The sequence below is a fragment of the Solanum lycopersicum genome, chromosome 6 (genome assembly GCF_036512215.1).
Source record: "Solanum lycopersicum chromosome 6, SLM_r2.1".
In the NCBI taxonomy this organism is placed as follows: domain Eukaryota; kingdom Viridiplantae; phylum Streptophyta; class Magnoliopsida; order Solanales; family Solanaceae; genus Solanum; species Solanum lycopersicum.
In genome coordinates, this window is record NC_090805.1 from 38,110,409 (window position 1) to 38,125,261 (window position 14,853).

Below are 14,853 nucleotides of genomic sequence, written 5' to 3' on the forward strand. Positions count from 1 at the left end.
TTCGAATTGAATTATTCAGAAAATGACAAGAAGCTGATGTTATGAGGTACCAAATTAAATTAGGCAAAAACACTTTTCAAGCAGCAGAAAAGTCAAAGTTTCACCAAATTTAGTAAGCACAGTATCAATTAAGACATGATAAGGTCAAACTTGTATCTTTCTATATATGGTTTGAAAATGAAGACTAATCATTGACTTGATTGGGCAACTGCTGCGTCCTTTTGAATGTTTACACATAGCATCAAATTGCTTACAGATTTAGAAAACAAAAACAATATTTCAACAAATACAATCATAGTAATTATAAGTAGTGATTGAATTGACGATGGATTTGTCCTTGTTTGAATTAAAATTGTAAACATGAACAGATAAAAATGTCTATGCAGGCTTTATACGATACTATTAGTGTAATTTAACTTGTTGTACTGAGGTCATTCATAGTGTTAAAGCTCTTATTCATAGAGGTAATTGAAGATAGAAAGCACAAGGCGTAGTGATGTATTAGAATGAAATTTTGAACTTGTATCATTCCCATCCGTCGTCTTGATGGCCAGAGACAGGTTTGCTAGTCTTCATCTGTGTCTCATTCTGCCCGCCATCCTCCCCTGTAATTTCTTCGAGTGATCTCCCTTTTGTCTCGGTCACCAAGAACGTGCAGCAAAATCCAGCCATATTTGTAACAGCCAACAGTATCATAGCTGTCTTGATTTTATGAACATTCCCATCTTGTGTGTATTGTTGTATCCCAAATGCACTGATCATTGCCCCTGCCTTACCAGAAGCTGCGCTCAACGCGTGGCAAGTGGATCTCACCCTTGTAGGGAACAGCTCCGCGGGGAGCACAAATGTGGTTGAATTGGGGCCAAAATTGGCAAAGAAGAAAGTCAAACCATACAGAGTAGCGAATGTCCATTTGTGTTCTTTACTCTTTAGGTAATCGTATTTGACTCCAATGATCGCCATGAAAACAGACATCATGAAGAACCCCATCAATTGTATTCTAAACCTTCCGATTTTTTCAATGAAGAATACTGTGAACCAGTAACCAGGAAAAGTACCAAACAAGGCAATCACAAACATGGCACGCGATGTCTCAAACATCTCCCTCAAGGCGGATATTGTGTTAGCGTTGCTAGTGAGTCCCATGACTGGAAATATATCCTTTTGTGTGAGGTTTTGGCTATAGAAAGCTATGTCTAACAAGAACCAAGTACTCATTGTACCAATCAAATGAAGCCCGTGGCGTTGGAAAAACTCATTGGAGAGTAAAGAATACTCATTAGCTGCTTTAAATTGAGCCAATTTATCACTTTCTGCTTGAATTTCAATATCAAGTACCTTCCCCATGTTAATCGCGGCTTGTTTAGCATTTCCTTCAATAATCGCAGTGTAACGCCCTGTTTCAGGCATCTTCATTCGCCAATAATAGGTAAGAAGAGCTGGAAGAGCTCCAAGCATCAACACGATCCGCCAAACATAATCTGCCTGGGGCTCCGTGGACAAAATTTCATCCACATTAAATGGCTCCCCTTCATACCTCATCAAGAACAATTTTGAAATGATCATCGAAACCAGCCCTGCAAAAATGATCCCAACTCCTTGCATAGCAAAAACAGCAGCAATGAACGCCCCACGAGTTGCCTTGTTAGCGTATTCAGACATGATGGTAGCAGAAAGAGGATAATCACCTCCAATTCCAAATCCAAGCCAGAATCTGAAGAAACAAAGTGTCCCTATTACACCTTTCGCGCTATACCCAAGGGACAACCCCGAGCAAAGTGCACAAAGGACCATGAGAATTAACGTAAGTCCATAGACTTTCTTTCGACCAAGTTTGTCTCCGAGCCAACCAAAAACAAGCTGGCCAGATAGAGTACCAACTAGAGCAACTCCAATCACCCAGTTGTTTGCGACATGAGGCAATTTTCCAGGGGCATGCGTAGTTGGGTCGTAGTAGTACAAACGGCCTAAAAGTTTTGAGATAGTAGTGATACAGAACAGATCATATGCATCAGTGAAAAATCCCATTCCAGCAATGATAACAGCAGTGACATGGTACCATTGGGTACGCGCTGTGTCAAGTGCATTGAGCACTACAAGATTGTCTGAGGCCATGTTATTTGATTTTCTCGTGTTTGATGAGATTGGTTGATGTATGATCATCTCTAAATTGCTCAATTTACGTATATATAGACAGTTATGTGATTAATTAATTGACATTTAAGCCTAGTTTCTGTATCTAGAACAAGAAATTCCCTGATAAACCATTGAAGAATATCCTTCTTCCATCTTTGCTTAAATCAATAATATGCCTCCAACTCAACGCCGCCACAAGAAATTGAAACAACAATGTGATTGTGATGCTTATGCTTTACAATAGATTTTGCATCTTAGGCAATCATTTTGAGATGCAGAATGCGCCAATAGTTGTTAATGGACCACTTTTAGGCTAAGTTATCAACATAATATGTCACTATAGAATCATGACAATGTAAAAGAGGCGGAAATGAGATCTCTTGCTCTGTTACAATTTGAATAGAAGAAAATAGTCGTTAAATGGAAGTCTCAATTTCTTTCTATTAATACTTGGGAAAGAAATCTAGAACACCATCATTAAACCATTCATTGATCTGTATCGGTATCAATCAAATGAATTTGTTTGCCTGCATGGTTTTAATCCAAACAAAAGTAATGGTGATTCCGATTTTCAGCACAGAAATTGCAACTTTGTTCTTGTAGGTATGAATGATGGCTGAAGCTTTTGAAATATATTCTTCTTATAAAATATGCTTCTAAGAAAATAAGGATATGACCGTTTGTACAAAGAAAAAAAATCAATACACCATTGATTTGCAAAAATTTGAAACAATAAACTCAAAACATGATAAAGTATTATGCAGATTAAAGCAGGACATGAGAAATGGAGTTTCAGGTTGGTGATTGGATTTCAATGAAGCTCCAATTTGTTTTTAAGTTTAGTCCCATTGTTTTTTAGAGTACATATTTTAACTTTATCATGTCCTAGCCCTTCTTCACTCACACGATATTGCTGGATCGCTCTTATGCCTTCTTTTTTTTTAATCAACTTATGTAAGTTAGCACCATAGTAAGGGTTGATATCAAAATTCTCAGAAATCAGGCTCTATTTTGTTTATGCTAGATCTATGCGTTCCGAAGGAGCATTGAGAAAATCCTCCTTATTCTCTCTCTATCACTTATCCTTTCTTCTCGTTCATTCTTTTTCCTTCTCTTCTTTATTGCTGCAGATTTCTTCTTTGCTATTTCATTAGCCTGTGTAATTCGTTACCAGGAACTTGGGAACCACTTCTAAATATTGTTACCTATGCTTTAGTCCCATGACTACCAAATCAAATTAGCCAATATCTAAAGGTTCTGTATTGTCTTTTAAATTTTTAAGTCGATAGGAGGTAAATTCATTCATGCATAAGACATGTAGTCTTTTTTATAGGTCAAGTGATTATGGAACAAAAGACCAACCATTTTTTTCACAAAATGTAAATACTTTTTAACCCATATATCACTTTTCATTTGATAGGCAAAAGGAAATAAAACACTTTGGGAAGGAGTAGGACAGGAGATAAGACAATACAAAATTAATCCTCCGCCAACTACAACGCGAAGTGGTGAAGGTAAACTACTATACGAATTTCCTTGCTTCATGAAGCCCTTATTCTGGAGGTGACATCTCACTTATTAGCAATATACTTATCCTATATATGCATCTATGTATAGTACTGCTGAATTTGATAAACTTGCCAATATTATATGTCCTGGTTTCAATCCCATCCATCGTCTTGACGGCCAGAGTCAGTCCTATTACTCTTCATCTGCGTCTCGTTCTGCTTCTCATCCTCCCCTGAAATTTCCTCCAGTGACCTGCCTTTTGTCTCCGTCACTAAGAAGGTACAGCAAAATCCAATCATATTTGTGAATGCCAAAAACAACATGGCTTTCTTGATTTTGTGAACATTTCCGTCTTGCGTGTATTCCTGCACCCCAAATGCACTAACCATTGCCCCTGCCTTTCCAGACGCAGCACTCAGGGCGTGGCAAGTGGATCTCACCCTGGTAGGGAATAGCTCCGCGGGGAGCACGAATGTGGTTGAATTGGGACCAAAGTTGGCAAAGAAGAAAGTTAAACCATAAAGAGCTGCAAATGTCCATTTGTGTTCTTTAGTCTTTAGGTAATCATATTTGATTCCAATGATCGCCATGAAAACAGACATCATGAAGAACCCCATTAATTGTATCTTAAACCTCCCCATTTTCTCGATGAAGAATACTGTGAACCAGTAGCCAGGGAATGTACCGAGCAAGGCAATCACAAACATAGCTCGCGATGTCTCAAACATTTCCCTCAAAGCAGAGATGTTCTTTGCGTTGCTAACAAGTCCCATGGTCGGAAATATATCCTTCTGTGTGAGATTTTGGCTGTAGAAAGCAATGTCCAACAAGAACCAAGTAGTCATTGTACCAATTAAGTGATGTCCGTGGCGCATGAAGAACTCATTGGAGAGTAAAGAGTACTCATTAGCTGCTTTAAATTTAGCTAATTTTTCTCCTTCCGCTTGAATTTCAATATCAAGTACCTTCCCCATATCAATGGCCGCCTGTTTAGCATTTCCTTCAATAATGGCAGTGTAACGCCCTGTTTCAGGCATCTTCATTCGCCAATAATAGGTAAGAAGAGCCGGAAGAGCTCCAAGCATCAAGACGATCCGCCAGACATAATCCGCCTCAGGCTCCGTGGAGAAAACTTCATCAGTAGAAAACGCTTTACCCCCAAAATTCATAAGGAAAACTTTAGATACAATCATTGAAACAAGGCCGGCAAATATGATCCCAACCCCTTGCATAGCGAAAACAGCAGCAATAAACGCTCCACGCGTTCTCTTATTAGCGTACTCAGACATGATGGTAGCAGAAAGAGGATAATCTCCCCCAATGCCAAATCCAAGCCAGAACCTGAAGAAACAGAGTGTCCCTATTACAACTTTTCGACTATAACCAAAAGATAACCCCGAGCAAAGTGCACAAATGACCATCAGAATCAATGTAAGTCCATAAACTTTCTTTCGACCAAGTTTATCCCCGAGCCATCCAAACACAAGTTGACCAGTGAGAGTACCAACAAGAGCAACTCCGATCACCCAGTTGTTAACACTATGAGGCAATTTGCCCGGGGCATGGGTAGCCGGGTCGTAGTAATACAAACGGCCTAAAAGTTTAGAGACAGTGGTGATGCAGAAGAGATCGTATGCATCGGTGAAAAATCCCATTCCAGCAATCACAACAGCAGTGACATGGTACCATTGGGTTCGAGCTGTGTCAAGTGCATTCAGTACTGTAAGATTATCTGAAGCCATGTATAATTGGATTTTACTGCAATCGTGATTTGATGGAATTATTTTGGTTGACTATATATTAACTAAATGACGTTGTTAACTAAGTTTATGTGGTTGGAACAAGAAATTGAAGTATAATTACCTACAGAATATCCTTCTTCTTTGCTTAAATCAAGCATATGCTTTAATCAACCATAATTTTGGGAGCTGAATTACTAGTGTTTCCATAAAATATACGAGTAAAAAATAAAATTCTATCTTGATTACAAGGGTCAAGTAAAAAATGACATGGAGAGAGTGTACTAGTTTGAACATAATAAGCGAACTTCAAACACAAATATGGAGTTTGGATCAAAACTAATAGGTTTTGTTGGCATCGATTTTCATTTACGGCTTTATTCATTTTAGACACCTCATATTGAATTCTGTTGTGTCATTTTGACACTTTTTTCTGACTTGACATATTGTGTGTGTTGCATCCATTTTGAGCGCATGAGAGGTTTTTTTTGGATTTTTTTTAAAAAAATCCTTCGCTCTTCTTCACTTTTTAGCCCTATCACTTATTCAGCTCTTCCTATGAAAATTCATGATAAAAAATCTTACAAAATATGGAAAAATAAAGTAAAAAATTATCACACTAATTTTAAAAACATTTATAAGAAGAAAAATTTTAAAAATTATCACACTAATTTTGAAAAGATTTTTTAGAACAATGCATATTTTTTTTTTCAAAAAAGTTAGAGGAATGTCATATATAATTTTCAATCAATTCACACACACAAAAAGAAAAACTAAAATCTTATGATTTTTTTAAAAGAGAAATTGGAAGAAAAATCAAGAAAATGATTGTAGAGTTGGGGAGGCAAAAGAGAAGTAAGACAAATGGCATAGGGGTGGGGTAATATAAGATGGGGTAGTATTTGTTTATTTTTGCTGAAAATTAGTTGCTTTTTAATAATTTATTTTGAAATTATTATTTTTACATTCAAATGTCACATGTCAGTTTTTAATTAGTCATGACATGTCATCCGCAAGTGTATTGCACACATTTTGCAATTTTAGCTGATTGTCAAAAGGTGTCAAAATAACATAGCGGACCCTACTTGAGATGTTAAAAATGAACAAAACCTATTTGAGGTGTCTAAGTGAAAATTAGTGTCAATTTTAAGGGGTTGTCGATGAGTTCAACCTTAATTTTATTGAAACCATAAGTGGTTGAGAACAATAACTATGATAATATTTGCTTTAATATAGACTTAATACATAAATGCGTTTTTTAATTTGGTTTCATTTCACATTTATGTCCACCAACTTTACCTATGTAGTCGACACTTAAATTTGTAGAAAGTTGAATAAGTAGACGCCTTATATGACATCCTACATTAGCAATTCATGTCCTACATGTATTATGTCACATCAGACTCATGTGTCTACTTACTCAACTTTATGCGAGGGCCTACTTGTTTAGACCCAAAATTGGAGGGCACAAATATAGCTATAGTATATAAACATGACCCTTAACTTGGCTTCAACGAGCAACTATGTACTCCAATTTTGAATGTGCATAAGTAGACACTTAAACTTGTATAAAATTGAACAAGAGATACAGGTGTCCTACATGACATAATACACATAGAATGCCATGTAAGTTACAAAATTGTCATGTAGGGTGCCATGCAGGACGTGTCAATTTGCTCAATTTTATACATTTTTAAGTGAATATTTGTGCATATCTAAAGTTAAAGATCATAGTTGTCAATTAACGCCAAGTTAAGAGTGATGTTTATATATTATGTCCATGAAGCTAAATTAAAGGGCACGTATCATGCCTTTAATATATTATGTTTTAGTGGTTAATTCCTTTTTAAATATATATAAAGAATTTCAGTACTCATTTTTTGACCTATTATTGTTGCATATATTAATGTACTTTGCTCAAAATCCACAAACTTAAAATTGTAAATCCATCAATACTTGAAGTATAATATAAACTCCAAACATATTTTTTTTTCTTTATTAAACTTTATATCTAATAAAAAATATTACAATTTTTTGGTGGCAGTATAACTGTTTTGGGGTTCATTAATGCTCACCTGGTAGTGTGTCATCCGTCCAGCTTCTTTAATCATTCCACAATTTCATCTTCCTTTTTGCTACGTCCATCATGAGGTTTACTTGGTAAACTGTTACGGTTGTAAGAACTAATGGAAAAGATTTGCGACTAATGATTAAAAAACTTACTAATGGAAAAGATTTGTGACTAATGATTAAAAAACTTACCTTCATGTCATCGGAAGGTAAACTTTAAGTTTGGGGGTTCTCAGTCATGGAACTATGGTGAGATTTTTTTAGAAAACTAGATGAATGATCGATTGAAAGGAAATTATTTTCTTATTATTCTTATATATCTTCTAAGAAACCTCCACGAAGAACATAAAAAGAAAAAGTAAAAATGGTATTTGAATTTGAAAAAGATTTACTATTGAATATCGATTTTCATGGTCAATCAGTGGAAGAAACTAAAAGAGTCTTCTCGAGGTTCATTTTAGAACGAAAGAAATTTTTTCACCATATGAATTAGCTTCGAATTTCGGAAAATTTTCTTGACGGCCAATGTACAAAACTTTTTCTTTGCTATTTTACAATGAAGAAGATATAATTATTAGAGAATTTTACTAATTAATTAGAAACTAATTAATGTAAAATATAGCTAACAAAAGAAAAATTAATCAATAAGATAAAAATAAAAAAGATATAAAAAAATTATAATTTCTGACATGTCGCTGATGTATCATTGATGTGACAACGAGTGTAATACACTACATAATGTGAAAGTGATATTATATATTGTAAGATGATATTAAATACAATTTTAAATAATAAAAATATATAATGGATCGTCATAATAATTTAAATATTTAACTGACTTTTCTGTATAAATATAAAAGGGAATTCATATCTTTTCCCTGTAATATATGCATTCTATTTAGTTAACTCGCTGGTAGGTAGACACGTGGAGCTCAATAATGCAAAATGGCCAAAAGTTCAAAATGAATCAAAAATAAATTTTGGATATTGTACGTACACATACCAAATTGACACGTAAATGGATGAAAGGGAGGACAATAATGTTGGTCAATTCACTATTAAAAATATGAATTTTCCACATACGTCTTATCGAAAATTGACTCATCGATAGAAATTTTTTTGATAAAAATCTATTTAATAAGTCCTATTTATGAAACTATCGAGAAAGGAAAGAAGGGGTTCAAGAAAGAGAAATGATCGACGGTAAAAGCAATGAAGACAAGTACTATATATTTTGTGTTTATTATGATGTTTTCGTATTTTAATTAATATTACATAAAAAAGTACTACTGTGATGCTTAAAAATTTATATGAAATCAAAGTACAAACACTTCTACTAATAATTAATCCTAGATTCTTATAAATAGTTGTGGTGGGGATTTGGATCTTGAACATTAATTAATATTGAAAGATATATCATCAAACAAAGTCATTGTCTCATCATCATTCAAACCCAACAACTTATAAAATGAAGGACTCTGTGGAATGCTAAATGAGCCATTAAAATATATTGTTTTGCACTGATGTATTTATTGAGGGGATATTCGTCGAACATCAACAAATATATCCTTGAACGAATATCAAAGTCAATAGTGGATAAGTATTGTTGGACAGAAATAAATATTCATTTTTCTATGTTTAGATGAGTTATACTTCCTCCTAGCTTTGCGTATCTGTTAGTTCGATTTGGCTTATTGAGTATCGATTTGTAGATATGATAAACCGTTATAGAATCATTAAGACATTGACTTATTAGTTATTGGTTTATCGATTTTTTTTATCATTATCGGTTCGGTTATCAGTTTAACCGTTATGATTTGACACGAAAAAAAATTAAAAAATCACTTAGAAAAAGGCGACAAACCAGATAAACCATGCACATGAGGTCACAAGTTATATCTTGCTAAAAAACAAACACTTTTACATTATAGAGTAACCAAGTATTCAAGACAATAAAAAATAAGAGTAGGAAATCAAACTCTAAGTCAAGGACTTCATATACAAAATTGTATAAATATAACTATCTAATTTACTTTCAGATTATTGGTTAACCTATTAAGAGAAAATCTCAAACAGATAAGAAGGGATAATCGGATAACCAAAAAAATCAAAACCATTTTTATTAAACTAATAACCCAATACCGGTAAACCAATAAGTTTTTTCATTTCAGGTTATTGGTTTAGATTAGATTTTAAACAGTCCTACTCCCTTCTCCCATTTTATATGTCATCGCTTTTTATAAATAGATGGTCCATGATACTTGTCATTTCATAAAATCAATACATAAATTATCATATGTTCATTTTTTATCGTTTTGAGTTATTAGTCGTAAAAATATACATTTGAACAATTTTAAAAAGCTTAATAAACGATTCATGTTCATTGATTAAATTAATTAATCATGTAACTTAATTTATATTCTTGATTGAAAACTTAGGTTCCAAAAAAAAAAGATAAAATAATTTTTAATACAAATACAAATATAAAATGAGAAGGAGAGAGCACTAAATATAAGAAGGATTTAATATTTATTATCTGGTGATTCTTGATATGTTTCGAGTAAAACATCAAATATTAATATGAATATGATTTATATATTTTTCGCGTAATTTCTTTATAATGATATTTTGAAGCAATCTCTTAATACTTAAATTATTGAAAGTTTCTTTTTAATATTTAAAATGAGAAAGTTACCTTTTCAATGCAATTTTTAATTCCAAAAAGGAAAATATCGTTTTTAATTGATGCTTCTAGACTCTAGTTTCTTCTATTTTTTCTTTATAATATAATAAAATAAAATCACATCCATTCATGTATATCATTTCCTGCTATAATTGTCCCACTTGCGTACTCAAACAGATAACTTCAATAATTTTCCTTTGCCCCTCGTTGATAATGATTTAAAGCCACATATATTGATAGTACTTAGTTTTAAAACGATTAAAAACCACATAATATTCATTACTTACTTCCTTTGACACTTTTCATTTTTCAAAAATCAAATAATTTAAGTTTGATTCAAAATTTATATATAAATTTTTTTTAATTTTTAAAATAAAATTTATGTACTTATAAACTACCTAGAAAGTAATATGAGTCACAATAAATTAATAATTTAAAATATTTAAAAGATATATAAAAAAATTTACGATTAAAAATAAACTTATTTAAATATCAAAATTCGAAAATGTCAAATTTCAGTGATTCATAGATTTTTCGAAGTATATAATATAAGAAGCTAGAGTAATATTTTTTTGCTCAGAAAAATGGTGACAATTCAAATGATAGTAACAATATGTTGTTGTGCCATAGCGATTAGTCTGTTATGGAAAGTACTGAATTGGGTTTGGTTCAATCCAAAGAAGTTGGAGAATTTGTTGAGGAAACAAGGACTAAAAGGGAATTCACACAGAATATTATATGGGGACATGAAAGATGTTACTAGAATATGTCTGATCATGATTTAGCACCAAGAATGCTGTCTTTCTTTCTTCAAACCATCAACAAATATGGTATGTTTTCAACTAATTAACTTGTTAAAGTAGATTTAAATTTTTACTATATTTTCTGTTGTGTGATAGTGCATATAACTTAAGTTTATAAATTTTGAATTTGATAGGACATGAATTCATAAGTTATTGAGTAATTAGTAAAGTTGATGTCATGTGAACAGAGTTGTGGAAATAGTCTCTTGCAGAAATACAGTATAAGGTTGTTTATAGTATACCTTGATGACGTTGCACCAAGAACGGTGTCATTCTTTGTTGTAATTAGGGTTGTCAAATGAGATGGTTGGGTTGAAATTGAAAATATTAAAATGGATTGAGATAGAAGTTGAATTGGGTCTTGACCCTCCCAATTTGACCCGATGCATCTCACTAATTGAACATATTGATATTTAACTTTTATAATAACAATTTAAATTTTAGCTCGAATTTTTTTTTTTAAAAAAGTAACAAATAGATAAATAAATCCTAAAATATGCTAAATAGATAATAATTTATAACTTAAATATAGAAACATATCTAAATAAAAAGTTTTAAAACGGATTGAAATTGACGCGGATTGGGTTCAATTGAGGATTCTCTTCAAATAGCTCATGTTTGAATAGGTTGAGATTGAACTCAGTTCAAATTATGTTGAGCTCAATCCTTAAAATTTTGAGCGGATTATCTATTTTTGGGTTCACTTTTTGAGACACCTAGTTGAAATCATCAAGAAATATGTTATCTTTTCACCAAAAGGATTTTTTTTACACAGCAAATACATGTATTCTACTAGTTTTTCATATAAGTAGTAGAAGAAATTCAGTAATTTGTTATCCATTCACAAATCTCTCATTCATTTCCACAAATGGAGATAGGATTTGAAGTTTATGTTTTTTGAACTTGAAATTGAACCCATATAGTTCTCTTTAGTTACGAGGTTCGCAGTTAAATATTTGTACATATTTAATGAACTTCCTAAAACAAATAAGCAGTTTAGCTCTTGGTGTATGTAGTTTGTCTCAACTTTCTTCGAATTCGATGAAATTGTAATGAGCCTGTTCTCCTGAATTGTTTTTTTTTTATCTGAAGATCACTCTGTTCTCTTCGGTTGTATAAATGTTTCATATCGAATTTTGTACTAGTTGTAGTTAATCATGAGACATATATATGCTTGCTTTGCAGGGAAAAAATGTTTTACATGGATGGGTCCAAGACCACAAGTATTGATCATGGACCCTGAGCTTATAAAGGAAGTACTCTCGAAAACTTATTCGTATCAAAAGCCTCGTGGAAATCCATTAGGCACCTTATTTGTACAAGGATTAGTTAGCTATGAGAAAGACAAATGGGCCAAACATAGAAAAATCATCAATCCTGCGTTCCATCTAGAGAAGTTAAAGGTCTGTCATTCAACTTTGTGATTGGTCAACCAGAAACTGTAATGTTGAACAATTCTTGCCCTATCGATGGATAAAATGTCTGCTCTTGCTTCTATCTCCTTTGATTTACCTTATCGTAATAATCTAAAATTTAATGTCATATGACTATTTCGAGTAATATCTTCTACCTGATTTGAAGTAGACGAGCATAGTAGTGGTTCTATAGGGACGGATATCGCCTGGATCATGATACAATTGTTCTTCCACCAATTGATAATATGCTCGCTCTTGCTTATCTGGCTAATGTTCTGGTTAAAGATCTCTTTCCGCTTTGATTTTGGTTCTTTATGTTTTCAATTTGATCTTGTATGTATACCACATATGACTATATTGAGTGAATTCTGCTACCTAGCTTGAGTTAGACAACTGGAGAATCATTTTATGGTTCAAACAAGTCGAATCTTGTCTGGATCATTATTTGTCAGGACTATATTTGCGTAAGTTCCTTGGCTTGTACAGGACATTTAGTTCATGTTGCACTTTATGCATTCGGAGAGGACAAATGGATCTTTTTACTCCCGACCTTGCTTCACCTTAATTGTTATATGAGCATGTATCTTTCTTTTGATTTAACCTGCAACTTGTACTAGATGGTGATGGCAATTCCTAAATCTGTTCCAGTGTAAGTGTCATTGACATTAATCCTCGTTCACCATTTTGTCGAACAGCATATGCTTCCAGCTGAAGTGAGATGCTGAGCAAATGGGAAGACATTGTTCCAGTTGAAGGCTCTCATGAGATAGATGTATGGCCTCACCTGCAGCAGTTGACTAGTGATGTGATCTCTCGGACAGCTTTTGGCAGTAGTTATGAAGAAGGTAGAAAGATATTTGAACTTCAAAACGAACAAGCTCAGCATTTCATTGAAGCTATACGCTCAGTTTATATCCCAGGAGGGAGGTAACTTAAATTCTCCTAAGAATTCGGAAAATGTAGCTGTAGTTTTCTATTACAAACTACATTAATTGAATTAGTTCTAATCATTGTGAATGCATTTTTGGTAAAGATTTTTGCCAACAAAGAGGAGCAGAAGAGTGAAGGAAATAAACAAGGATGTTTGGTCCTTAATTAGAGGTATTATTAATAAAAGATTGAAAGCAATGGAAGCTGGGTACGCCGATAATGAGGATCTATTAGGCATATTGCTGGAATCAAATTTCAAGGAAATTGAACAGCAGGACAGAAAGGAGGACTTTGGAATGAGCATCGATGAAATCATTGAAGAATGCAAGTTGTTCTATTTTGCTGGTGCAAGAAACTACATCAGTGTGGCTCCTATGGACACTGGTGCTGTTAAGCAGGTATCAAGATTGGCAGGCACGGGCCAGAGAAGAAGTCTTGCAAGTATTTGGAAGCCGGAAACCAGATTTTAATGGATTAAACCGTCTGAAAGTTGTAAGTATTCTAGGTTTTTTGGTTCAATTTCTGTGTCATGCTTGATATAACTGATAGAGGCGGGAGCATGTATGTTACAGGTAACGATGATCTTGTACGAGTCATTAAGGCTATATTCCCCTGTAACAACACTTACCCGACTAGCTATTGAAGAGATTACGCTAGGAGAAGTATCTCTACCAGCTGGTGTGCTAATTTCGTTGCCAATGGTCATATTGCATCATGATAAAGAGATATGGGGTGAAGATGCAAACAAGTTCGATCCGGAGAGATTTAGAGAAGGAATATCAGGTGCAACAAAGGGTCAAGTTACATATTTTCCATTTGCTTGGGGTCCAAGAATATGCATTGGACAAAACTTTGCCATGTTCGAAGCAAAGATGGCTTTGTCTATGATCCTACAAACCTTCTCTTTTGAATTGCCTCAACCCTCAGTAACTGTTCAGCCTCAGTATGGTGCTCCTCTTATTTTCCACAAACTATAATTTGTTCACATTCCGATGGAGTTACAATTTTAGATACATGAAACAATTTTTCTATGCATAAAGATAACGGTTAGTTTGTGTTTCCCCACCCTTCCCTAACCTGGGGTATGTTTGTTGTTGTGCTCTTGTTCAAATTTTGTATTTGTATTAGGAAATCCATTAAATATATAAATAAAATGCATATCAATAACTGAAATGAGATATGGATTTCAATGACAAATTCATTATTTATGAATTTTAAATCGTGAATCCTAAATATTTTAATAACTAAAATGAGCTATGAATTTAATGACAAGAACATAACCAAAACTTTAAATCCTGAATCGAAAATTAGGATACGAAAACCATTCAAATAACAAGGAACCTATATAACGAATATGTCTAAATTGAAGAATGGCAAACAAACACCGTTTTCATTGAAAACTATTTTTTTATGCATTTGGAGGACACTCTTTAACAAAAAAAGAAAAAGAAAGGTTTTAAAAATATCTCAAAATTATTTTTATCTTTTTTTTAAAATAAAATAAAACCAACTTAACTCGTTTTTTTTTTTCAAAAAAAATAAATTAAAACCAGTAAAAATCTCGATTT

The 14,853-nt window shown here is 33.3% G+C and overlaps 2 protein-coding genes and 1 pseudogene across 3 annotated transcripts; 1 reads left to right on the plus strand and 2 right to left on the minus strand.

The window, feature by feature from the left end:
- Positions 1 to 276: 276 nt before the first annotated feature.
- Positions 277 to 2,295, minus strand: PT4 (mycorrhiza-inducible inorganic phosphate transporter). Its single transcript, NM_001247745.2, has one exon. It carries the CDS (start codon positions 2,161 to 2,163, stop codon positions 526 to 528), a length of 1,638 nt encoding a protein of 545 aa, NP_001234674.2. The 5' UTR covers positions 2,164 to 2,295; the 3' UTR covers positions 277 to 525.
- A 1,225-nt stretch (positions 2,296 to 3,520) lies between these two features.
- LOC778339 (low affinity inorganic phosphate transporter 5) lies at positions 3,521 to 7,820 on the minus strand. 2 transcript variants are annotated; one of them, XM_010323906.4, is made up of 3 exons: positions 7,647 to 7,820; positions 7,460 to 7,567; positions 3,521 to 5,344 (listed from the first exon to the last, which is right to left on the minus strand). In XM_010323906.4, exon 3 carries the CDS (start codon positions 5,298 to 5,300, stop codon positions 3,798 to 3,800), a length of 1,503 nt encoding a protein of 500 aa, XP_010322208.1. In that variant the 5' UTR covers positions 5,301 to 5,344; positions 7,460 to 7,567; positions 7,647 to 7,820; the 3' UTR covers positions 3,521 to 3,797. The 2 variants fall into 2 exon arrangements, with proteins under 2 accessions (XP_010322208.1, XP_004240951.1); XM_004240903.5 differs by having other exon boundaries at positions 3,521 to 5,403; positions 7,460 to 7,801.
- A 2,876-nt stretch (positions 7,821 to 10,696) lies between these two features.
- LOC101256885 (cytochrome P450 CYP72A219-like) lies at positions 10,697 to 14,482 on the plus strand (annotated as a pseudogene).
- Positions 14,483 to 14,853: the final 371 nt, after the last annotated feature.